The following is a 24,745-nucleotide window of genomic DNA, read 5'->3' on the forward strand; positions in this document are numbered from 1 at the left end:
TTTGTTCTTGCTGCGTCCCTCCTAGGAATTCCTTTTCCTTCAGATCCATTCTTCAGGCCCTACCTCTGTCCTACCTCAAGAAGCCACCCAGCACCAAGCCTGCTCAGTTTTTACCTTCTCTGGAGGTCTTACTTCTGCCCCAACACTGCGACATTTGATCCCATATTGGCCATTCATTTGTTCCCTCATTTATTCCATAAATATTTCCTGAGTGTCTGCTGTGCCCCCACGCTCTGGAGATTCAGCAGTGAACATGGCAGACAAAAATCCCTGCTGTAAATGAAGCTTATATTCTGGTGGGGTGACAGTAAAGTGGCTGAGTGAAACATGTGGTATGTGAGGCGAAGTGCTGCGGAGCATAGAAACTCGGGATGGAAGATCAGGGGAGGCGCTGCTCTCCCGTGCCAGGGACACAGGAGGGAAGGCACAGGCCAGGGTTGGCTTGGAAAGAGCTAAAGCAGGACAGGATGAAAAAGACTGAGTGGGGAAAAATGAGATGAGTAAGTAGAACAGAAGAAATGGAACGAGGTGGGATGAGATGAGATGAATGGAATAGGAGGTATGGAATAGAACTTCATGAAATCGAAGTTTAGATAGAATCGAATGGAAAGAGGCACAATTGAATAGCGTGCAATCTAATTCAATGGAATGGAACGAAACTGAGTTTCAAAAGCGGAGTAGAATTAAATGGAAAGGAGTCAAACGTAACGGGATAGAATTGGGTGCAGTAGAATTAAATGAGACGGCATGGAAGGAATGGGCCAGTTTCAACTGAACAGGGCAAGACAGGACAGAAACGAAAGCATGGCTGGCCTGCCCACTCTGACCTTCTCCCTGCTCACCCCAACAGTGTTCCCCAGGGTGCTGCTGCGGACCCTGCGCCACCCCATCTTCCTGCTGGTGGTCCTGTCCCAGGTGTGCATGTCGTCCACGGTGGCAGGCATGGCCACCTTCCTGCCCAAGTTCCTGGAGCGCCAGTTTTCCATCACAGCGTCCTACGCCAACCTGCTCATAGGCTGCCTCAGCATCCCATCGGCCATCGTGGGCATCGTGGTCGGGGGCATCCTGGTCAAGCGCTTCCACCTGGGCCCCGTGCGTTGTGGCGCCCTTTGCCTGCTGGGGGCGCTGTTCGGCCTACTTCTCAGCCTGCCCCTCTTCTTCATGGGCTGCTCTACCCACCAGATTGCAGGCATCACCCGCCAGCCTGGGTGAGTGTGTAAGAAGCAAGGGGGGGTGGTGTCAGGGAGGGGGCCCGGACAAGGCCAGGGGAATGGGGTGCCCGTCTACCTCAAAGCTCACTCTCCATCAGCACCTTCTCCTCCCCTCCCCACCTGGCTTCAGAGCAGTGGGACTTCTCTCTCTGAGTCTCCAGTCAAGGTGTCAGGCGTCACTAAGAGGGGCAAGGATAGAACTTCACGGACGGGACAGCTCAGGCCTGGGGAGAGGTGGAAGCCAAGGCAGGGCAAAGTCACTCGTGTGGACGGCATCTCCAGAGTGGCCGAGGTAAGGCAGAGGCCACGTCAGAGAGCAGGGCCCAGCTCAGCGTGAGGAAGGCTTCGCTCCCGGGCAGGGGAAAGGCCTGCCTAGGAAGCCCGCACACTCTCCATCCCCCGGGGGCGGGGGTGTAGAGAGAGGGGGCAAGCAGGGCTGGAAGGCATCTGTCATGGACGCTGCAGAAGGGACTTAAGCCGTAGGAAGGAGTTGGCCCCCAGAGGCCTTGAAGACTTGCGGCTCTTAGAGCCTGGCGGCTAAAATGCTGTTGTTCCATGACCCTAAAACTCAAGGTTCTTTTCCCACATCTGAGGCAGCACCAAGAGGAAAGCCTCCGATGCCTATCTCCCTTCTCGTTTCTCTGTCCTCCCACCCTCAGGCATATGCTCTCTCCCGCTGGGGGCAGATTTCGAGAGGGTGCTGGAAGTTACTTCGCTGCCTCTTCTCCAGAATGACTTCACTTTGCCTGGGAACTGCTCCAGGCTTAGGCTGGCCCAAGACCCAGCTAGAATTCCCCGATTGTGTCCGTTCCCACCTCTCCCTGGGCATCTCCTCCCTCCACCCACATGCCAGCTATCCCACCGTGACGGAGGCTCAGCTCTTCTCTCTGGCCCAGGCCCCACATCACAACCTCTCCCTCATCATCCTTTCCCTTCCCCTCCTTCCTTGTCCCTCCTTCTCCCAGACACTAAGGCGACTCTCCTGCCTCCCCTCTGCAGAGCCCTTGTTCTAGGCACAGCGGGTGGAGCTTTAGCCAGACCCTCTGCAGTCCCCGGTCTGAGGAGTGAGCCAGGGCCTTTATTTTTTTATTTTTTAAAAAGATTTATTTATTTATTTTAGAGAGGGAGGGGGGGAGAGAGAGGGAGAACGCATGAGGTGGGGAGGGGCAGAGGAAGGAGAGAGAGCATCTCTGGCAGATTCCTCGCTGAGCACAGAGCCTGACATGGGGCTCGATCCCAGGACCCTGAGATCATGTCCTGAGCCGAAATCAAGAGTTGGCTGCTTAACCGACTGAGCCTCCCAGGCACCCCCCCTTTTTTTTTCTTCCAAAAAGTAAATGGAGAAAAGTCAGCCTAGCACACATGCTTATTTCCCTTTTCTTCTGCCTCTCGCCTTGACTCTGACATCTCATCTCACTGTGTTCTCATCTTTGTTCTTGCAATTTACTCACTGAGCTTTGGGCTCTAATTCATTGAAGAAGCTTTTTGGGACCAACTGAGCAAATTCAGGAGGCTTTCTCATATTTCAGCCCAACTAGTGATACCGACAGCTGCCGAGAACTGAGGTCTCCCACGCACCCAGCGTCCAGCTCAGCTCTTCCCATATTCTGTCTCATTGAACCTTCACAGCATCTCTGAGATGGGTTGTACCATTATGCCCATTTCACAGATGAGGATAGTGAGGCTCAGAGAGGTGAAGTCGCCCAGCTGGGCTGTCTAGCTGGGAGGGGCAGAGCCAGGGCTCTCCCCACAGGAGCAAGGGGCTGCGGAAGAGTCCCACTCTCATCCACTCAGCCTTCCTGCTGCTGGCAGGGGCAACCTGACGGGTGCCTGACCCTGGGCAGAATCCCCTGGTGCCACCTCAGCTCAGGCAGTACCAGCCCGTTCCCTTTCCTGCTTGGCAGGGAAGGAAGAAGAGATGATCTCCCCCCACCCACCGTCAGAGGGAAACCCCCTCCTGAGGGAAGGAGTGTATTTACTTCTGCCCCGAGGCCCCCTTCCCAACTCTGGCTACCCAGTTGTCCTACCCACCTCCCCAGTCCCCTGTTGAGTTGAACCTCTTCTCCAGGGAACTGAGATCTCACTAAGCTGGCCAGACCTGCCCCACTGCCTGGGCCTCTGCCCATACCCAGCCTAAGCCCACAGGACCCTCACCTGCCCACTGGGGCCCCCTCCTCGTTTGTAGCCTGGCCGTAGGCTCCCTGGCAGGTTTTCTCCCTCTGAGCCATGAAGTCAGGTCCTCCTCTGAGTCCCAGGGGCCACCTCCCCACCCCACCGAGGGTGACCTAACCCCTCGGACTCAGCCTTTCTTCTGATCTCCCACCTGACTAGAGTAGGGGTGCTCCTGGGACTTGGGGGCAGGCCCTCCAGAGGGAGTTGGCGGGACTAAGTCATGCAGTGGCCACAGTGAACAGAGTAGTGACAGGGAGCTGAGAGGCGGTGAGACTGCAGGGTGGCCATGGGCGGGGGTTCCCAGCAGAGCTGACAGAGACACTGAGGTCCTGAGAGAGGCAGGGACAGGTGGGTGATCCCACAGCTGGTCAGGTGTCCTGCCTGGTCCAACAGACATCACTCAAATTTTCTAAGAAAAGGAAGCAATCCAGCCCATCAAGAAAAAGGCCCCTTGGGCTTCAGGGCTGAGGTGGCCCCAGTTTATGGTGTGAGAGCCGGAAAGCCAGGCTAACCCTGCCGCCTTCTCTCCCACCAGCAACCTGCCTGGACCGGACCTGTTTCCAGCCTGCACAGAGCCTTGCTCCTGCCCATTGGACGACTTTAACCCTGTCTGTGACCCCAGAACCCATGTTGAATACCTCACACCCTGCCAGGCAGGCTGCACAGGCTGGCTGGTCCAGGAAGCTCTGGACAAAAGTCAGGTGGGTCAGGCCTCTGATTGTTCCCTCTGCCTCCCCTGGGCTCTGCCCCTCCCTGTCTTTGTGCATCCATCACGCTCTCCATCTTTGCACATTCTCATTCTGTGGCTCTTCTCTCTATCTGTTGGTTGGTCTGTCTCCTTCCGTTGGCCGATGTAGAACATGATTCTTGCAGTAAACTTTCATTGCCAGTCGGGGCCCAGCCATGTGCCAGGCCCCAGAGCACAGGGGTGAGCCCGATCTGGCTCCAGCTGTCTGTGCAGGGGAGAGGCAAAAGGAAACAAGGAACTCCAGGGGTGGTGATAGGCAGGAGAAATGGTCCCCACAAGTACAGACAAAGATGGAAGAAGGTGCATCCAGCCTGGGAGGGTACTAGAAGGCTTCCTGGGATGTGGCATTTGTGCTGGATCATCAAGGATGAGTGAGCAAACCAGGAAAGGGCTTTCCAAGCAGGGGGAACCGCAGAAGCAGAGTCTGCACCCACATGCACAGTGTTTCAAGAAACTGCAAAGAACTTGTGGGAGCAGAAGCAGAACGTTTCCAAGAGGGAAAGTGAGGCTCAGGCAAAGAAGGGCATTCAAGGCCTTTACCAAGAGAGCAATGGGGAGCATTGGATGGGCTGGTGACAGGGTCAGATCTGTGTCTGATAATACTTGAGGCCATGTATGGAGGAGGGCGAGCAGAGTGCAGGCTAGGAGACAGGGAAATGGTGGGGAGGCTGGCCCAGAGAGCCCAGTCAATCATTCAGCCAGTCAGCAAACCTTCACAGAGCTCCTCCTCTGTGCCAGGCCCTGTGCCAGGGGCCGAGGACCCAGAACCAAGGGGCCCTACCCTCAAGGAACTCCAAGCAGGGAAGGAGGCAGAATAGGCAGCCGCAGTGCATTCTGTGGGAACCTCCAACAGGTCTCCAAGACTAGCCACTCTTCCTCCCCTTTCTCCTCAGTCCCCCAAATGACAAATGAGGAGAATATCTGTCTTCCTCAGGCCCCCAGGCTGTAGAAGAGCCTGCTGGGGGGGGGGCGCAGGGGGTGCGCATCGGGCTGGCCACAACGCGTCCCTTCTTCAGAGCTCCCCCTCTTGGTCATGTGGAACTCCTGCCTTTGCATCCTGCGGGGCAGCTGCATCCAAGCCCAAGGCTCCTCCAGGTAGAGACCTGGGCCCCACGGGCTGGTGCAGAGGACAGCACCTGGCTGACGGGGCTGCAAGCCAGCAGGCACCAGCTGGGCTCTGCAAACGGTTTGCACTTGCAGTCATCGAAATCCCAGCCTCTGTGCCTCCTTAGCGCTCACTGTCTTTGCCTGGTTTCATCTCTCTGAGACCTTCCAGGAGACCCCAGGCCCTGCCAGCTGGGGCAAGATCCCCCAGGGAACAGTAAGCTTTAGTGGATATGGGCCCCTGAGCACCGAGGCCAGGCCACCCGGTTCGAATCCCTGTTCTACCTCTACCTGGCTCTGTTACCTCAGGCAAATTATTTCATCTGTGCCTCCATTTCCTGGTCTATAAGACAGAGGTGATCGTATTGAGTACTTACTGTATACCAGCCACTGTGCTAGATGCTTTCCTCAGGTGACGTCATTAAATAGTGAGTAAAGAGCCACATGACAATGCCCATGAAAACTACTTGGCACAGTGGCTGGGAAATTTTAAGCACTCAGTAGTACACACTCCTATTAGTGTCCATTATACAGATGGGAAAGGGAGGTTCAGGAAAGTCCCAGGTGTTGCCCAAAGTCTTAATGCCAGAGCTGGGGTTATAACCCAGGGCTCTGGCCTCCCAGCCCAGCGCGCTCCCCAGAGCGTCCTCAGAGGTTGTGTCTGGGGATGGTATTTGGAGGAGGGCGCACCTGGGTCCCGGTCAGCACGCAGGAACTGTAGCTCCGGCCTGGAATAGTCTCACAGCCAGCCTGCCTCCTGAGGTTGACTGTGAGCGAGCTCGCGGGCCCAGGGCCGGGTCGCCAGCGGCCAGCACCACTGCACTCAGTGACCGTGGATGAAGGAGTAGATGGCCAGGGGAAAGATGAGGAGAGGTGGGCGGTTGGGGGGATCTGAGGCTCGGGGTGAGGCTGAACCCCCCGGGGGAGTGAGAATCAGAGGCAGCTGGAGAGATCGGAGTCATCCGTAAGAAGAACTTGCTGCCAGAGTTAGATGGATGTGAATGAGAGCTGGGAAAACCCCAAGAGGAAGGCCTCCAGCTTTGTGTCCGTCCCAGCCATCTTCGGCCATTCAGAAAAGGCATGAGGGTGGGTCTTTCTCTTCTAGCCACCTTGCCTGGCATATTTCTCCCCTTACCTGTCCCTCCATTGTACCTCCACCTCAGTGGGTTGCTCAGCCTGGGGGCAAAGGTCCAGATGGCGTGTGCTCAGCAGGTCGCACGCCTGTGGCAGCCTGACCACGCACGGGCACCCTGCGGGCGATGGAAAGAGCGCCCAGTTACCCCAGCCGGAATCCCCGATCTCGTGCTCTCTCACTTTGCCCTAATTCTACATCCTAAGTATCTCTCAAATCAAACCCTGTTCTCCATCCTCCTCCCCCTCCCACCGCTCTCTCCACAGTGGGCCTCTTGGCCGGCCTCCCCTGCCTGGCCTGTCCTCTTGCAGGAGCCCCAGCGGCTTTGGTGCCGTCAGCTGTCATCCCTCCGGAGCTTAAATTCCTCCCAAGGCTCCCACAGTCCTCCTCAGGGCCTCCCAACCCTTTCCACAGTGGGAAGTGTGTGAGGCTGCCCCACGCCGAGCAGACCACCCTGAGGGCTGATGGCACCCAGCCCTGCACGCCTGTCTCCCAGCAGAGGCCGAGGCTCCTGGGACACACTGGTCAGAAACTCTGTTCTGTGGGGAAGAAAAGCCTAGGCTTCCTGGCTTTCTTAGCTTCTGTGAGGCATGGGCGGTGGAGACCACTGCTGAAAGAATCCTAGGCTGGAAGTTTTCCAGGCCATGTGGGGGTGGGAATGCGGGCTGCAATCAAACACGCCCCTGAGCCAGCCTGGGGGCCATCCCTTGCAGTTTGAAAAGGGGTCAGCTTTTCACATACTTCAGCCTCTGGAGGGGTCCCAGTTTTTTGGGGGGTCTCCTATTGGACTTCACTCTGGCAGGAGGGAGGGCTAGGCTTTGTCCTCCGGCCCTGGAGCTCCCAGACCTCAGAAAGCTATACTCCTGGTGAAGGTTCTGCAAACATGCTGCAGCCAAAGCTCGCTTCAGGACCCTGCTCACCTCGCTGGGTTCCAGCCTCTCTGAGCAGTTTTCCGTTTCTGCCGGCACATGGGTGCCCTCAGGACAATGTTTTCAATACTTTATCCAGCATTGTGTTGTCAGCAGGATGATTGGCAGGGCCCCGGTCCACTGTGTTTCTGGAAACAGCAGTCCAGGTTCCTCTTCAGTGTCCCAAACTCTTCACAACGCCATCCCGGGGCAGCCCTCGAGTGCTTCCCCGCCTCCCCTCTGCCCTCCGCTCCAGGCAAAGATTTGCTGCACTCTTTCATGCCACTTTCGTGGGATTTTACATCTGACCTTCCCTCTCCTCATTTCAGTTTTCCTCTTGGCAAGCTCCTATTCATTCCTCAAGACCCAGATCCAGCACCCCTCTCTGGTGAAGCCTTCCTTGCCCCTCACCTGCTGAAGCCGGGTTCCCATGGTGCTGCCTGCGTCCCTCTCTCCTGTGCTTGACTCTCCTGGAGAGTCTCCTCTGCAACCCAGTGCCCTGCAAGACCTCAGTGAAGTAGAAAGGGAGGGAAACCGAGCTGGAAAACTTGAGTTCCTTCCCCAAAATACTCTTAAATAGTTTTTTTTATCCTTCCCCAAAACACTCTTAAATAGTTTTTTTTTAAAGATTTTATTTATTTATTTGAGAGAGAGAGAGAGCTTGAGAGAGAGAGCGCGCGCTTGTGTGTGTGTGTGTGTGTGTGTGAGAGAGAGAGAGAGAGAGAGCAGGCACAAGCAGGGGAGAGGGGCAGAGGGAGAAGCAGACTCCCTGCTGAGCAGGGAGCCCGATGCGGGACTGAATCCCAGGACCCCGGGGATCATGACCTGAGTTGAAGGCAGATGCTTAACTGACTGAGCCACTCAGGCGCCCTTTTTTTTTTTCTTATCATTGTTTTTTTTTTTTTTTTTTTTTTTAAGATTTTATTTATTTGAGAGAGAGAGAGAGCATGAGAGAGATGCCCAAAACACTCTTGGTTACTTTGATTCCTGGCTCAGTCAGGAATTGGGAACATTCTGACCTCACCAGGTGAAAGAATGAGAGTGTGTGTGCACATGTCTGTGTATGATTGTGTGTGTGTAGGTGTGTGGGTGTGTGTTGAGGGACGGTGGTGTGTGTGAGAGTGATCCTGCTGTGTGTATGTGAGTGTGTGTGAGTGTGTGTGGTGTGGTGGGGGGTGATGCTCTCCCAGCCCCTCTCCCTGTCCTCTGCTTCCCGGTCCCCACAGCCTCAGCCCACGTGTGCGGAAAGCATGTGTGTCCGAGGCCAGAAATCCCAGCCTCCAGCCGGCTCTGTCCCCCGCTGGTTGGTGCCCTCGGGTCCCTCACAAGCCTTCAGGGGCCTCAGGCGCTTGGCCAGCTGCTCGCCCTTGGAGGCTCCTGAAGGCTTTTCTCCACCCCCTTCCCACTCTAGGTTTTCTACACCAACTGCAGCTGCATAGTGGGGGGCGGCCCTGTGCCGGCGGGCTCCTGCGACTCAGCCTGCAGCCGCCTGGTGCTGCCCTTCATGCTCCTGGTCAGCCTGGGTGCGGCCCTGGCCAGTCTCACCCACACACCTTCCTTCATACTCATCTTAAGGTGAAAGCACGCGTGGGCCGGAGCCGGTGGATACCAAGAAGTCCTTAAACCCAGGCAGGATAAGGGATCCTGAAGGCGGGGTTTGAAGAAGGAGGCCACTCGGGTGTCCTGGGCCCCCCGTAACAGACCAGGCTCTCACTGACCTGTCTTCATCCCCACGGCAACCCACTAAAGTGAAGTCCCCCCCATCTATAGATAAGAAAACTGGGGCTCAGAGAAATTCAGAAGCTAGCCCCAGGTCTTGTGGCAAGTGTTGGGTAGAGTAGTACCGGTGCCAGGGCCCCGAGCAGGGCCCCTACTTGCCCCAGGGAGAGGCCACCCAGTCACAGTGAGGAGCAAGTGGAGTGTCACCTGACTGCCCACCCCCACCCTGCCCATAGTGGGTGGGCCGGCAGGAGGTAACATCCAGAAAACCAAGCCCTATCAGTGTGGTTCATGACTCTTCAAGTCAGTGAGCACTTATGTGTCCACTGTGGACCCAGCCCATTGTCCTGAGGGTGCCTGCTGGGACTGACAAATTGTTACCTGAGGCCGAAGTCAGCATGCCTAGGTTGGGGGCTGGAATTGGGACCTCAGAGCAGGATAATTCCAAGTTTTCATTGTGCTGGGATTATTTTTTTAAACCACTTTTTTTTTTTTCGACTTTTATTTATTTACTTACTTATTTGAGAGAGAGAGAGAAGGAGCAGGTAAAGGGAGAAGCAGACTCCCCACTGAGCAGGCAGCCTGACTCAGAGCTGGATCCCGGGACCCTGGGATCATGACCTGAGCCGAAGGCAGACGCTTAGCCGACTGAGCCACCTAGGCGTCCCTGGGATTATTTTTATTCTCTGTTTTTTGGAAAATTAAAAGGGGGATGGCACCCCTCACAAATACAAGAAGACACATAGATCTATAAAACAGGCTGGCCACCAGAGAGAAGGTAGAGGACTCCGATGTCCCGGCAGGCAGGCCATGTAAGAGGAGTTAATGCAGGCAGTGGGCTGCAGATTCTGACTCTTGACACCCACCCGCTACACCCACGCGCTCTGGGATCTTAGCCGAGTCACTTAACCTGTCTGAACATTCATCAGTCTCCTTATCTGTTAAATGGGCTAATGGTATAACCTACCTCATGAGGGGTGAGGTAGGGGCTGCAGTATAGAATGACAGAGCCCGTAGTAAGCACTCTGTAAACACTAGCTGCTGGTATTCCTAGGCTGGGGCCTCACAGCATTTGGGGAAGTTAGAAGGCAGGTCTGGCTACCGAGTTTCAGGTTTTGCCGAGTGTAGGAGGAAGGAGGAGGAACTTGGTGGGCCCAGGGCTGGGGAGAGAGGGTGGGGGGTGTCTGTGAGCAGGAACACAGGGAGGCCAGCACAGGGTCCTGATAGCTAGTGGGAGTGCCTGGAATGTGGGGGCTGGGCTCCACAGGTTGAAGGGAAATGGAGTGGGGAGCCTGAGCCCACCCCCACCGCAACGCACAGGACCCTCAGACCGGGGGAGGCTGGCCCTGGGTGGTGAGAGAGAAGGGGATGGTGAGAGCCACTGGGGGGCTGGGACCCTCTCAATTCTCATGTCGCCGTGTTTCTACTTATTAGGGGAGTGAAGAAAGAAGACAAGACTCTAGCCGTGGGAATCCAGTTTATGCTCCTGAGAGTTTTGGGTAAAGAACCTTCCTGGGACCCTTAGTTCAGACACCCACTGTGTGCCAGGCCTGGGGGCACAGGGATGAGCGGGACCCAGTTCCTGACCTTAGGGTTCCTGAGCCCCAGGCAACAGATGGGACCTGGGACCCTGGAGGTGCGTATGCAAACAGCGGAAGAGCCCTCCACGAGGCAGCATCCCACACCAGGGTGAGGGCTGGGCTTGAGGGCCAGAGACTTATGGGACAAGAGGCCCCAGTGGCCCTGGGGGGTTGTGTCTGCCAGGGAGCAGGGGGGCGGGTAATGCAGAAACGCCGGGCCCCGTTGTCCCCTGACCACCTCCTCCTGCAGCCTGGATGCCCAGCCCGGTGTTCCACGGCAGCGCCATCGACACGACCTGCGTGCACTGGGCCCAGAGCTGTGGGCGTCGGGCCGTCTGCCGCTACTATGACCACGACCTGCTCCGAAACCGGTGAGACCTGGGGTGGGGACTGCCAGGGCCCTGTGGGAAGGCTGATGGAAATAACTCCGGGGTCCCAGGTAGGACAGCAGCAGGGACGAGAGGCCCATTTATACCCTGCTGCTAAGCAGCAGGTGCTATTCCTGCACTGAGCTCACCAGTCCTATGAGCTAGCTACTGTCCCCCACTCTTACGGATGAAGAAAGAGTTAAAGCAGCCCAGCGTCACACAGCTGATAACTGGCAAAGCTGGGCCTTGAACCCAAGTGGTCTAACCATGGTCTGTGCAGGAAACGTGTCATTGTGGTTGAGTGTGGGGAGAATCAGGGGAGCAGCCCAGCTGTGAGAGAGACAAGGAGTTGAAGTGGGGTTGGGAGAAGGCCTATCTAGGGCACAGGAGGCCTGGGATCCAGCCCAGCTCTGTCTCTCATTGGGAGACCTGCCTTTTCTGGAACTGAGTCTTCCCATCTGTGCAATGGGGAGCCCAAAGGAACCTGAAGGCCGAGAGGCTGCTGGGATGGGATAGGGGGTTGGAGGGGACTTGCTAACAGGGCTGGGAGCAGGGAGCTGGTCCCTGCCAGCTCTGAGGAGGGCCAGGAATGACCAGGGCCCTTCCTAGAGGAAAAAAAATCAAGTAAGAGCCTTGGTGAGTTAGGCAAACGGGGGAGAGGGAATCCTTGTGGCAGGTAGGGTGATCTAAAGTTGCACCTGTCAGGCCCCCTGAGCCCTTGGGACAGCCAGAGAGAGGCAGGGCTGGCCCAGGCTACAAGCTGGCCGGGGACAGGGCAGGGAGGATGCCCAGGCTTCTGCAGAGCCTCTCCCCCTCTGTCAGGGAAGGACCCCCACAGGGGTCAACTCCAGGGGCCTCCCTGTCTCCCCAACCAAGGCCATGGTGATAGGGTCCACTGCCCTGGGGCTGGAGGCCTCTTCCCCCCACTGCCAGGCTTCAGTGTCTCTGACCACACAATGGGTGATGATGGCCGACCCCCAGGCCCTGGACAGGGAGGTCCCAAGTTCACGGGTCCCTTGGTCTTTTCCAGGTTCATTGGCCTCCAGTTCTTCTTCAAGACGGGCTCCCTGGCCTGCTTTGCCTTGATTTTGGTCATCCTAAGGCAGCAAGACAAAGAGGAGGGGACCCAGGTGACCGTCTCCCCATCTGGCCTACAGCAGCAGCTGTTGGCGTCGGGGCCAGGAAAGAAGCCTGAGGAATCCAGAGTGTGAGCTGGCCCCAGAGGGGCAGGAGTACCTCCTCTGGACCCTTCGTCCAATCTTGGGTGTCAGGAACCCTGTTTTCCAATTCTGGCTTCTCTGCTAACTTGCTCTGTGACTTCGGGCAAGTCACTGACCCTCTCTGGGCCTCTGTTACTCATCTGAACCAAAGAGTTGTCTAGGGGTTTGGTGTGTTGGCCACGTCTAAAGCACGGTGGCCTTCCCCCTTGCTCCCCCAGCCACACGGGCTGACCTGAAACCAGGCTTTCCTGGTGGAAGGACTGTGTATCTCTCCCCCAGGCCCTAGAATAGAGAAGTAGACAATAGTAGGCCAGGCTGCCTTACACACCTAGTCCTAGCCCAGCTCTGGCACTCACCTGGAGCACCCTACCCTCTCTGGGCCTCAGGCACCATCTCTGACAGGTGGAAGTGGACCTGGGGGCTTGTAGGCCCCTTCTGGCTATGACCATCTGTGTGGTCAGGATGGACTCAGGTCTCCTCCCCAGCCCCACTCAGCCTGGAGGTGGGGCCAGGACAGCCTGTCAAGAAATATCCATTTGGCGCCCCCTGGAGGCAGAGCCCTGAGCTCTGGGGTGGGCCCACTGGGGAGGAAGCTGGCCTCACAGAACATTCAGGTGGGCCAGGGCCTTCAGCAAACTTGGCGTGAGGGCCCCTGGGGCACTTAGCTGAGGTGGGAGGATCACTCTGTAGACTCAGGAAAGTCCAGTCCTTGCCCTCAGGGAGCCACAGTCTAGGCGAGGCCTGGTCTCTGCCTTAGGGGCTCCAGTGAGGAGGGAGATTCAGGCCCCACACTTGGGCGTTTTCTGACTTCAGAGACCAAACACACTCAGCACACATTCACTGGTACTTACGCCACCATAACTTCACACATTTGGCCAGGGCCCACCAAAATCACTGTGACCCTTGTTGACGAAAATCCAAATCTCACCATTTCCTTCCCGGTGCCTGAATCCGTGCCGCCTAGCGCTCCGTAGATAACGTCTGGTTCTGCGATAACCACGTTTTGGGGGCAACGTCTGGTTCTGTGTGATGCCTGAGTTGGTGTAAGGACCTGTTCTTTGTAAGGCCAAGGCCTATAATGTCCGCTGTGTGTAAGGAGTGGGTCTGTGGAATGCTTGGATCTGAACCACCTGGTCCTTCAGTGGGCCTTGTCTTGTTCTATGGCTGGTCTTCTCCAGCCTGGTTATCCCCCGTGCCCCTCCCCCCCCCCCCCCCCCCCCGCCAACCCCGGGAAGGGGAGAGAGTTTCCTCATCTACTCCAGCCCATTCTGTTGCCACCTGACGTGACCTGACTGAGATCTGCTTGGGCGGCAGGAGACAGCTGTCAGCAGCGGCTTCCCAAGCCCTGTGTCCAGCCCTGTGCTGGAGGCAGGGGAGAAGCTGGGGGGCAAGCGGGGGGCAGTGGGGACACGTGTGGCTCTGGCCCTCCGAACAGCTCCTGTGGCAGGACTTTGAGGCTCTCCCACGCGAAAGAAGAGGAAGAAGAAGGTACAGAAATTCGAACTCCCATTTTGATTCTACTGGTTGATACCTTAAATGTTTAATAAATATCTGAGCCTGTATTTATCAATGCCAAGAATTTCAAGGTTTCTTCCAACAAGATGAGGCCATTCACGTGTGTATATTCCTTCTCCTTCCCTCCTGTTCCCCAGGTTTTGCAGAAATAATCTGGAATTATAGACACAGCTTATTATTAAATTTGTTCTTGCATCATGTCTCTTATATTACAAAATTCCTTTCTTACAAAGTGCATTAGAGTTCGCAGCAACCACATTATTTCCAGTTATTTAGATTTAAGTTTTACTGGATTCATTGCTCACTGTTACTTCTTGCATATAACATCTTTCCCCATCTGTATATTCTGGTCTAATTTTCATTTGACTGGGTTACTTCCTCTAGTAATGGTTTCAGAAATGGAATAAGGTCATGAAGCTTTCCGAGTCCTCACCTGTTCAAATTGTCATTCACATTTTACAGAAGAGGAAACAGTTCAGAACGAATAAGCAACTTGCCCAAAATCATACAAGAACATAAATGGTGGAGCCAGGGTTTTGTGGGAACTGAAGCTTATACACTTTGGGGAGCCCTCTTTAAGAAAAAGAGCACAAAATTAGGTAAGAAAGTGAGTACCTAGAATGAGAAAAGTCAAAGCAAATACATCACACAATTCAGAAAAAGAGCATATTTTTTTTTACTAACCGTTGTGCACATGTCTAAAATACATTCTTCTCCCTGAAGACTGGCAGGATTTCCTGCAGCCTAGCTTCTGGTTCCGTCATTGCAAACCTGTTTTCCTTCTATTGCCCATGTACTTCCAGGGCCAGGCCACATAAAACACATAGATGTCACAAGATGACCTCTGGATATGACACCTTGATGTCACAATGCCAAGTGAGTTGGACAGTGGGTAAGAAGATTCCTAGAGGCCATTCTCTACATGCAGGTGGCTAGCAATAAGTTATCAAATACAGAGGTGACTGAGAACCATATAAATATATCCCAATGAACCCAAATTAAGTTGATCCCCAATTCAACTGCCCCTTAGCCAGATCCCAGAAATGCCCATGGCCCCTCCAACCACCTCACATAAAGAAAAACTGGGACACAAGTAGCTGGAGTAGGAAGAACTAGCAATCTTAACTACTTGTGGTTAAAGTACCTTACCTTTGCAAATTTCCCAAGAACACACAACCTGAACACATTGCAGAGGCCCTTCCTTGGGCCTGAGGAGAGAACGATGATACTCAAACTGCATTAGCTTCATGCTGAGTCCGCCTCTGGGTTGAGCTGAGATTTGAAGGAGAAAGTGAGGTCCTTCTGCTTAAAACCTCCCAGGCTGGTCAGGGTGAGGAGACTCCAGGAGTCATCACAAGAGAGCCACAGGGCTGAGAGCCAGGGGTGGAGCAGGTCAGGGCTGGAGGGATTCCCAGGGACCAAGGGAGTCCAGGGAACAGCCCTCTTATGGCCTCTGGCCAAGGAGGAGCCATAAGCAATTGCCTTTATGAGCTCTTTCTTCTCACCCTGCATCCGGAAGCTGGGAGAAAGGCATTGTCTCCATGCTAGAGTTGACTGGTAGTAAAATCCAGCAGTTTCTCCTGGAACCAGAATGAACATCCTGATGCCTCGCTCAGAAGCCCTTTGGCCCATAGACCCATGCTAGAAAGTTGCAGCAGGGAGATGCTTCTCCAGAGCCGGGAGCCAGGTGCCATGACTAGAGTGCAAATAAATGAAGAGCAAGAGCCCACAGCACCTTCGCCATTCTTTGGCCCTGTTGAATCCTTTCCCCTTAACAGGCCCCAATGTGTGCTCTTCCCTCCACCTAACAGGACTTCTTCATCCCCACCCCACTGCTTGCCTCTCCATCCCACTTCATGAAGTCCTACTCAATCTTCCAGACTCAACTCAAAAGGCCACCACCTCTAGGGAGACAGCCTGGCACAGGTAATGGAGAGTGGATGACAACCACCTTAGAGAATGATAAAAGATGTATCTCCATTAAAATCACACACCATCGTATAAACACCTGTGCCTCTGATTTCAGAGGTTGGGGACCATCCGAAGTCTGGCTGTAGACCTCCAGTGGAGTGGAGTGAAAAGACCAGAAGTTTAGAGTCAGTGAAATTTGGGTTCAAATCCTGACTGCCACTTACTCACAATGTGACCCTGAATAAGTGATTTACTTCTCTGAATCTGTTTCTTCACTTGTATGGTAAGGCTGATCATTCCTATCTCCTGTCTCCCAAAAGTTGTGAAGACCAAATAACATACTCGCTCACAGGCAGTGCACCAGATGACCAGTATTTGTAAGTTTACTTCCCCTGTCCCTGAAAGAATTTAAGGAGCCCATAGAGCATGGAGGTGGGATCGGGGGTGAAGACAGGGGGAGGAGGCACCACTGAGGGGAGACACTCCCTTTGCTGCCCTGGCTGTAGTTCTGCTTGTCCCCTAATCTCCCTTCCACTGTCAGCCAGGGCTCAGCCTGCCCAGTCTTATCTCTCTCCACAGCCAGGCTGGGACAGCTTTTCTCAACTAGATTTACATTTTTATTGATTTTCTTTCTCCCTTCCAGAGCAGTCCCTTCCTCTGCTTCCCCTTTTGCTATAAAATGGGTTTACCCTAGGAAACAGCAGTTCTGGGGCCAGCCAAGAAGTGATGGTTCAAGGCTGGATTCATCCACCATTCACTCATTCAACCAACCAACCAACCAACCAACCAACCAACAAATCCCACATGGCTGCTCTGTGCCCCGGCAGCGGCACTGCTGGGGACACAGCCAGGGTCAGATACAGCAAACTCCCACTGTAAGCTGACAAACTGACAAACGGTAACAAAAGCATGACTCGTCAAATAGGAGACGGAAGAAGAGGAAGCCATGAACTCTTCCTGGGGCCACCAGGAAAGGCTTCCAGAAGAGGTTAAATCAGAGCTGGCTTAGATTAGGCAGGAAGTCCCCAGGTAGAGAAGACGGGAATGGGCATGAGAAACATCAGGATGAGCAAAGACAGGGAGGCATGAGAGAGTAAGGTGCGTCTGAGATATGACACAAGAACAATGTGGCAGGGGTGTACCGTGTATGCAGGGCAATCAGACTGGAGAGCTGAGGCTGGAGACACCAGCGGGGACCAAGCCTTGGGTTCCAGCTGAAGGCTTTGGATATCTTCCTGAGGGCAAGAAGCCCTTGAAGCATTGATTGATGGATTATTCCATTGACTGGTTATTTTAAGCAGGGAGTGACAGGACAAGATTTGTGTTTTAGAAAGGTTGCTGGCTGCACCATGGGGGCTTTGAGTGGAAAAAGGAAGCTGGAGGCCAAGAGCTCAGGCAGGAGGCTGGTGCACTAATCAAGGGGAGAAGTAGGAGGCTTTGAACCAGGTCAAGAGAGGCATCCTAGAAGTGGGGGCATCTAAGCTGAGTCTTGACAGATGAGTAGGAACACACCAGGTGGAGAAGTTAGGAAGGGTGTCCAGGGAGAAGAAATGGCACAGATAAAGTGTCAGCATACAGAAAGCTCCAGGCAGGCTTGGGGAATTTCCACTAGTTCAGCCGGGCTGCAGTGTGGCCTAACAGAGAGGTCATGGTGAGGGATGAGGCTGAAGAAGTGGGCGGGGCCTTCAATTTCTCTCCGTATTCTCTGTCTCTTGAAGCTAGACTCAGGTGGGAGAGAAGAGGGAGCACTTGCCACTTGTGCAGAGGTCACTGTGTGGGGCTGCCTCCCCTACAGACTGAGAGCCCTGGGTCAGGGGTGCTCCATACTCAAAGCAGACCTTTCCGTAATCACGACACTTCGCATTTTACAAAATCCCCTCACACCTGATCTTCCAGGTTTCCTGGTGATGCATATGGAAGGAGGATTTTATTCCCCATAGTGGACAAAGAAACCACGGCCCAGAAAAGTGCAGGAATTTATCCAAGGTCACTCAAAAGCTTCTCAAAACTCTGCTGTTTTTTCTGATACAACTTCTTGTCCCAGAATCACATATACACACTAGATGATGTAGTGGCTGCTAACTAATGCGGCTGGAATGAAAAAAAGGAGAGAAAACACATCAGAGAAAGAGACTGCCTCCTCCCATTCCCAGTTCCTCAACCTTCATCCTGCAGACATTCTAGCTGAGAAAACAGAACCAGGTTCCCTCTGCTCTGGAATCCAATAGACATGAGGGCAAATCCCAGCTCCACCACTTTCCAGGTGTGAAAAGTCACTGCCCTCATCTCAGCATCAGTTTTCTCATCCTCAAAACGGGAGAAACAAACTCCACCTTTCAGGGATGTTGTGAGGATTTAATGTGACAATATAGCGCTATGGTAGTTAACTACTGCTGAGTAACAAACTACCCCAAAACTTAGCAGCTGAAAACAACACGTTTATTATGTCACACAATTTTCTGAGGATCGAGAACCCAGACGTGGATTAACTGGGAGATTGTGGCTCACGACCTCTCATGAGGTTGCATTCAGGTGTCAGCCAGGGCCACAGTCATCAGAAGGCTCAACTGGGATCCACTTCCAGGCTCACTCTGTGGTTGTTGTCAGGCCTCTGTTCTTTGCTAGCAGGTAGTCAAAGGGTTTAATTTTTATGCAAGCTTCTCCATAAGGGCACTCTTGCCATGGTGTCTAACTTCCCCTACGATGAATGATCCACGGAAGAGGATGTGTGCTGCCAAGATGGAAGCCATGGCGTCTTTTATAATGTAATCTTGGAAGTGATATACCATAACTTTTGCCACATTCTATTGGTCACACAGACTAACCCCGGTATAATGTGGGAGGGGAACACAAAAGGGTGTGAATACCAGGAGATATGGATCATTGGAAGCCATTTGGAAGCTGGTTACAAGTGGCCAGAGTAGTGGCTGGAACACAATAGGTACTTATTCATTAGTAGCTGCTATTATTCTCCCAGTGCTCATAGACTGTCTGGGACAAGATCTGAACATGGAAAGATGAGAGAGCTTGGCAAAGTAGACTTGAATTGGGTGATGCTCAATTACATGGTAGAAGAGGGTGTGCTGGACACGGGTGGAAACCAGGGCAGGCTCCCTGGCAGACGTGAAGACGCCAGGGGAGGCCAATCCAGAGAGGAGACAGAGTAAGTATGGCAAGCACTACTGGTTGCCTTCCCACAGCCAAGTCCCTCTTCCTTGTTCCAGTAGCAATGTGCCTAGCCACAGGGATAATCCAAACCATTCATGGAAACACCTTCATCTTCACCAGCAAGTGGTCTGAGAGTGGACATGTGACCTCATTTTGGTCAATGAGATATAAGGGGATGGTCTGCTTGGAAAGATCCCCTCCTGGATAAGACAGTGGCATGAGAGAAGACCCTTTATGCTCCCATGGCCTTTCTTCCTGCTTGGGAAGACATGGTGCTTGGTGCCACATCAGCCATCTTGTGAGGCAGAGGAGTCTCTCTCAAAGCTTAAAATGGGAAAAGCCTAGGTCGTTAGACATGATTGAGTCACCAGACAAACCTGGATCCACCTTCCTCTGGTCTCCTTGTTAAAGAAGCAAAAGGTTTAATTAAGCCTCTTAATCAGGTATACTCTCACATGCAATCTAACTGATTCAATGAGCAAAGTATTCCAGTTCCCTCTGGAGTTATTTCCTTTTCCCAAGGAAGACAGAGTGGAAATGTAAACAGGAAAGTGACTTGCCCTGGGAAGCAGGAGTCCTTGGTCTAACCCCAGCTCTGCCTGTGAGTTGCTCTGTGATCTTGAGCAAGTACCTGCCCTTCTGGACCTCCAATAATTATAGCTAATATTTATTGACTGCTTACTGTGTGCCAAGCACTCCTCTAAGAGCTTCCTCTGCATTATCTTATCCAATCTTCACATCAACTATTATTCTCTTTATTTTATGGATAAAGAGATGGAGGCCCAATATATTAGGTAATTTGCCCAAGGTTACACACGAAGTTAGTGCTTAGTGCTGGATCTCTGGATTCTGAATTCATGCTCGTCTCTCTCTAAAGCCCAGGCTCCCGACCATAGGGCTGTACTGCCCGGCAGTAAAAGGAAGTCTCTGGACAAAATGACCTCTAAGGGCCTATCCGGCTCAAATATTCTTTGATTTGCTGTCCCATTTCTAGCTACATGATGAACAAACCAGCTTATCCTAGAGAAGAAAGAAATAAAGACTGTCTTTATCCATCTGAAAAGCTGTCATGTGAGTGGGAGATTAGACTTACTCAGTGTAGCTCAGAGGACATGAGCCAGACCGGTGTGGAGGCACTACAGGAAGAGAGTGCGGCTTACATAAGAGAGAACTTTCTATTTGCCATTCAGCAGGGGGTAGAGGTATGCACAGAGGTAATGACTCCCCTGTCATGAAGCTCATGCAAGCTTTTGTTTGATAAGCCTTTGACAGAAGTACTCCACTGAGTAGAGATGGGACTAAATGGCCTAAACATTGTGGAAGAAATTAAATGGAATAATATGCTTGAATACTCCTGGCACCATAATTGATACAAATAGTGGGAGTCAATAAACTAGGATTTCTTTTCCCTTTTGACATTCAGATTCTTGGATTTTAAGATTCTCTAATATGGACTTTTGGCTCTTTGGCTCTAGTATTCTACAGTTCTATAATTTTAACACACTGTGTTCTGCCCTGCTAAGATGCTATGCTTTTAATAGTCTAACTATCCATGGTTGTGTGGCTCTAGAAGCTGAGCAGTCTATGATTTTGTAACTTAATAGTCTCTAGCTTTAACAATCCAAGATTCAATAAAGTATCTCTCACCAGTTCCAGAAACACGAGGGAGTTGTTCCAAATGCTGTACTTCAGTGGCCTGGACATACATTAGGCTACTCCCTCTGCCCATCTTATCACTCCACTGCTATCCCCCCACCCCAGCCTCAGGCTCTCCATTCCAACTAACCCTCCTCCTTGATCTCTACACCATCCCCACTCTGCTATGTCCCCAAACATCAAGTAGGTACATTCACTCTCTATCTACTGGTGATTATTCATTGAACAAGGACCTTCTCTGTGCCTGGGCTTGTACTTACTCCAAAGGGGATATAGGGAATGAGAAGGCACGGTCATGATTCTCAGGAGGCCTAAGATCTAGGGACCAAAGTCTCTTGTTTTCCTTTAAGCTCAGTTCAAGTTCACCTCTACCAGAAAATTTTCCTTGATTAACAATATCTAGGGCGAGGGGCGCCTGGGTGGCTCAGTCGTTAAGCATCTGCCTTCGGCTCAGGTCATGATCCCAGGGTCCTGGGATCGAGCCTCACATCGGGCTCTCTGCTCAGCGGGAAGCCTGCTTCTTCCTCTCCCACTCCCCTGCTTGTGTTCCCTCTCTTGCTGTCTCTCTGTCAGATAAATAAATAAAATCTTTAAAAAAAATATCTAGGGCGAATAACCTCAATCATGAGCATGGAGATCTGAGCCCTTTGGTTGGTTATTGTGCACATTTTAACTTATCTGTCCATCTTGTCTCCCTGATTATAATTGAGGTTTCCCCGTAAATCAAGAACATGTCTCCTTAGCCAGACAGATTTTTTTCAGAGGAAGACCATGTCTTCCCCATCAGACTGGAGGCTCCATTTAGACATGGGCCATGCCTCCCTTAAAGCATACTTGAGTTAAAGACAGAGTGACATTCCTCTGCCGGATTAACAAATCCTCAAATGCAGTTCATGACTCTATCACTGGACTGAGGATTTAATAAAAGCAGAAGTCACATCTCCCTTTACGATGGGGAAGTCCCCAAGGCCAAGAACTGGGCTTCCACCCTCATACTGGGGTCCATCTCCCTGAAAGCAAAGGGTCTAGGGCTTTTCCTTCTGTTCTGTTTCTTCAATCTCAGCCGAGGGCTCTGGCCATAAGAAGGGATATTTTCCCTAAAGAAGATAAACAAATGAATGGAAAAGGGAAGATTCAGAAGGGAGAATAGGAACTCAAGCCTCTCCCCAACATGTCCAGACCTTTCCTTGCTGTATCCTGGGCCATCTCCTAAAAGCTGCCCTGCCTCTGCCCAGAGTGGTCCCCTCCCAGCTCCTCCCAGCAACTCAGAGCAGTAAGTGAAGATGTCAGCACCTTGGACAGCGCCCAACCCATTAGAGTTCTCAGAGCCCTCGGAAGCCAAGCTCTCGAACTCCCTTAGCCTCTGCGTGATGAATTTCCTCGTTTCTCAATTTGATTAAAGCCCAGTAGATAACCAGAGCGCCTTGTTCCTTTCTCTTCTCTCTTCCTGATGAACATAATTAACTCCATCAGGCTGGGAATACTTGCTCTTAAATACTGCCTGCCCAGCCCCCACCCAGTAACACATAGTCAAAACATTTGGAAAACACAGATTCCTTCCTGGGGAATGGAGATGGGAGAGGAAGCTCTTCCTGAGATATATAGGGGCTGTGACTGGAGACTGAAAAATTGTGGTTGGGTAAAAAAAAAACCTTGAGCTGAAAGTCAGGAAATCTGTTCTGGCTTTGCCACTAATCTAGATATGATCTAGAACAAGTCACATGCCCTTTATGAGGCTATTTTTCCATTTATAAGATGAGGATATTGGGCTGGAGGATCTCAAATGCTGTTCAGTACTAAGATTCTATGTGGGGGTAGGGGGAGTTTTAAAACATAGAGGAAAAGAGACTTGCCTGAGGGCACATAGCAAGTTCATGGCAAAGCTGGTTTTGAATTCATGGCTCCTAACTTCTACTTCAGTGCTATTCCACTTGCACAGAACTTCCCCCTTCTTCCATATTACAGAATTTCTTGCCTGGGGATGAGGCTGGGGAAGTTGAAGACAGCTGGGATTGAGTTTACTGGTGCCAACAAAAGAAAATAAAATTTAAGATATGTGGAAATGCTGATGTCTCTGAAGAGAGCAGAGAACATAGTAGAAATAATTAAAATTAGGGGAAAAGGACCACCTGACAGAGACAGAAATTCAACCCCAAACTCAGAGAACCCCAGAAAGGTTTTGTTACTTCTCCAAGGCCATCCAGCAATGCAACCATAGAATCCTCTTAAAGAGAAAGGGTAAACTCTTACCCTGATTAAGTGTTGGGGTATCCCTCTTAGAGAAGAGAAGGGAAAATATTAATCACCAAGTATGTATTAAGTTACTAAAGTGTGCCCAGTTCTGTACTAAGTACTTTAATGGGGGTATAAAGAATAAGACATGACATCTCTCCTCTAGTAGGTTTTATGCTACTTCTTCTATTTGGAATTACATCCAATGCATTTATATATGCCCAAATACTGTTGTTCTATTAAGGCCCAAACCAAAAGTTTACCCTGGTGGAAACGCATCCATAACCTTATCCAGATACCACTTCTCCCTCCTCTGAATCCCCAAAGCATTTTCTTTGTTCCTGTTTTACAGTACTTGCCATCATCTGGTTTGTGGGCTCCCAAAGAGTGAGCACCTATATTTTACTCAGTTTTGAATCACTCAGAATACTCAACACAGATTTGAAAGGTAATAGAATCCCAGTAAGTACTGGATGGATGGATGGATGGATGTATGGATGGATGGATGATGAATATAGATGTATGGATGACTGGGAGAGGGAACAGATGAAGAGATGTATGTATGGGTGGGTAGTTATATCAGTAGATGGTGGATGAATGGATGGATGGACAGTTAAGTACATGCTCAGATAGGTGGATAGAAATGTATAAATGGTTAAATGGGTTGGTAGGTAGGTAGGTGGATGGACAGGTGATTGAGTACATGAATGAATCTATGGGCAGCTGAATGGAATGGTATGTAGGCAGATAGTGGGGTTGGTGAATAGATGGATTAACATATAGTTGGATAGTTGTGTGGGTGAATGAGTGGATGGATAATTACATGATTGTATGAGAAGATAAATGTCAGGGTAGATGAAAAGAATTACAGGGAAGAAACATGGAGATGTTCCTAATATCACAAAGATCATTTTCATGGAGACTTTCCATTGCTTATGTCAGAAAAATGACAATGGGGATTTGCTGACTCTGTGCATAAGCGGAGTCAAAAGTGTGTTAAAGCCTCAAAAGATCTCAGGCAATTTCAGGCTGTATCAATGGAACTCTAATATCAAGATCAGGAAAGGTGACAGTCCTGCCCTGACCTGAGCTATTCACACTGCCCTGGAGTCTGTGTTCTGCTCTGTGCATCTGGAGAGATGATGATCTCCATGACTTGTCCACATAAGAGATAACAGTGAGGAGTAATATGTAAAGTCTACCAAATGAGGAACTGGTGAAAGAGCCAGGTGTTCATCCTGAAAAAGAGCAACCATCACGTCTCAGGATCTGGCTGGCTGTCCTGGGGCATGCCCTGTGGCCCCAGAGGCAAAACTGGGTCCCAGCAGAAGTCACAATGCTGATATCTCAGCCCCATGCGAGAAAGGCCACCATACAAGGGAAGGACTATCTTAGGGGAGTGAGCTCCCCATCTCTGGGGGTACACAAGATCTGGACATCCTTTATCAGAGAAGCTACAAAGTGAAGATTTGCTTGATGTGGAAAGTAAATAAAGACAACTCCAAGGTCTCTTCCTACCCCAAAATTAAAGCATCTGTTCCTCCCTCATTTCTCAATAAATTATGTTTCGCTATGCCCTGTGCTCAGATTGGAATGCAGGGAATTTCTGTCCAGAGCTGAGGGTTTGGGGAAATTTGAGATAGATAGGGTTTTATGGGACCCTCAACTTTCTCTTCATGTAAGACTGGGGTTTGAGAAATGAGGAGGAGATGAAATGTCCTTTCAGAGACCCAATGACTGGGGAGGGGGAGAATCAGAGCCACTCAGAGCCAATCCATGACCTAGATTCCCTGTAATTAATGAGCCTACGTCACTGATGTGTTGGCTTCTGATCAATGCTGTCTCCCCAACCCCGCCCAGCTCTCTGGTATGAGAAGATTAAATCAATTAGGAGGAGGAGATCTGGCTGGCGCTGGTTGGGAACAGAGGATAATTCACTTACATAACAGGAGATTGAGGTTTGGACCTGGCCCTTGAGTCGTGGGAGTGGATCCTAGACCCCAGGCCTCTGGCAAGAGATTTCAGGATTTAGGAGTGAATGCAGAAAGGACAAGAGAGTCCAGGGGAAGGCGGAGTGATAACCCCAGGCAGAGGCCCATCT

General features: G+C 51.8%; 1 protein-coding gene and 1 long non-coding RNA gene across 5 annotated transcripts in view; one reads left to right on the forward strand and one right to left on the reverse strand.

Annotated features, from left to right (window-relative positions):
• SLCO2B1 (solute carrier organic anion transporter family member 2B1) overlaps positions 1-13,877 on the forward strand; it is a 46,626-nt gene extending 32,749 nt beyond the window's left edge. For all 4 annotated transcript variants that reach the window (XM_036082800.2, XM_078058554.1, XM_078058556.1 and 1 more), the window contains 6 exons: positions 851-1,208; positions 3,919-4,084; positions 8,687-8,850; positions 10,429-10,493; positions 10,825-10,945; positions 11,973-13,877. In XM_036082800.2, the coding sequence (XP_035938693.2) occupies positions 851-1,208; positions 3,919-4,084; positions 8,687-8,850; positions 10,429-10,493; positions 10,825-10,945; positions 11,973-12,153 (1,055 nt within the window). In that variant the 3' untranslated portion in view covers positions 12,154-13,877. The remainder of the gene's footprint in view (positions 1-850; positions 1,209-3,918; positions 4,085-8,686; positions 8,851-10,428; positions 10,494-10,824; positions 10,946-11,972) is intronic.
• On the reverse strand, positions 13,712-14,795 carry LOC118529832 (uncharacterized). The gene is made up of 3 exons (XR_013442473.1): positions 14,362-14,795; positions 14,111-14,250; positions 13,712-13,830 (listed from the first exon to the last, which is right to left on the reverse strand). It is a non-coding gene; the product is annotated as an uncharacterized LOC118529832 (long non-coding RNA).
• Between the last annotated feature and the right edge of the window lie 9,950 nt (positions 14,796-24,745).

Source organism: Halichoerus grypus, chromosome 11 (assembly GCF_964656455.1).
Source record: "Halichoerus grypus chromosome 11, mHalGry1.hap1.1, whole genome shotgun sequence".
Taxonomy (NCBI): domain Eukaryota; kingdom Metazoa; phylum Chordata; class Mammalia; order Carnivora; family Phocidae; genus Halichoerus; species Halichoerus grypus.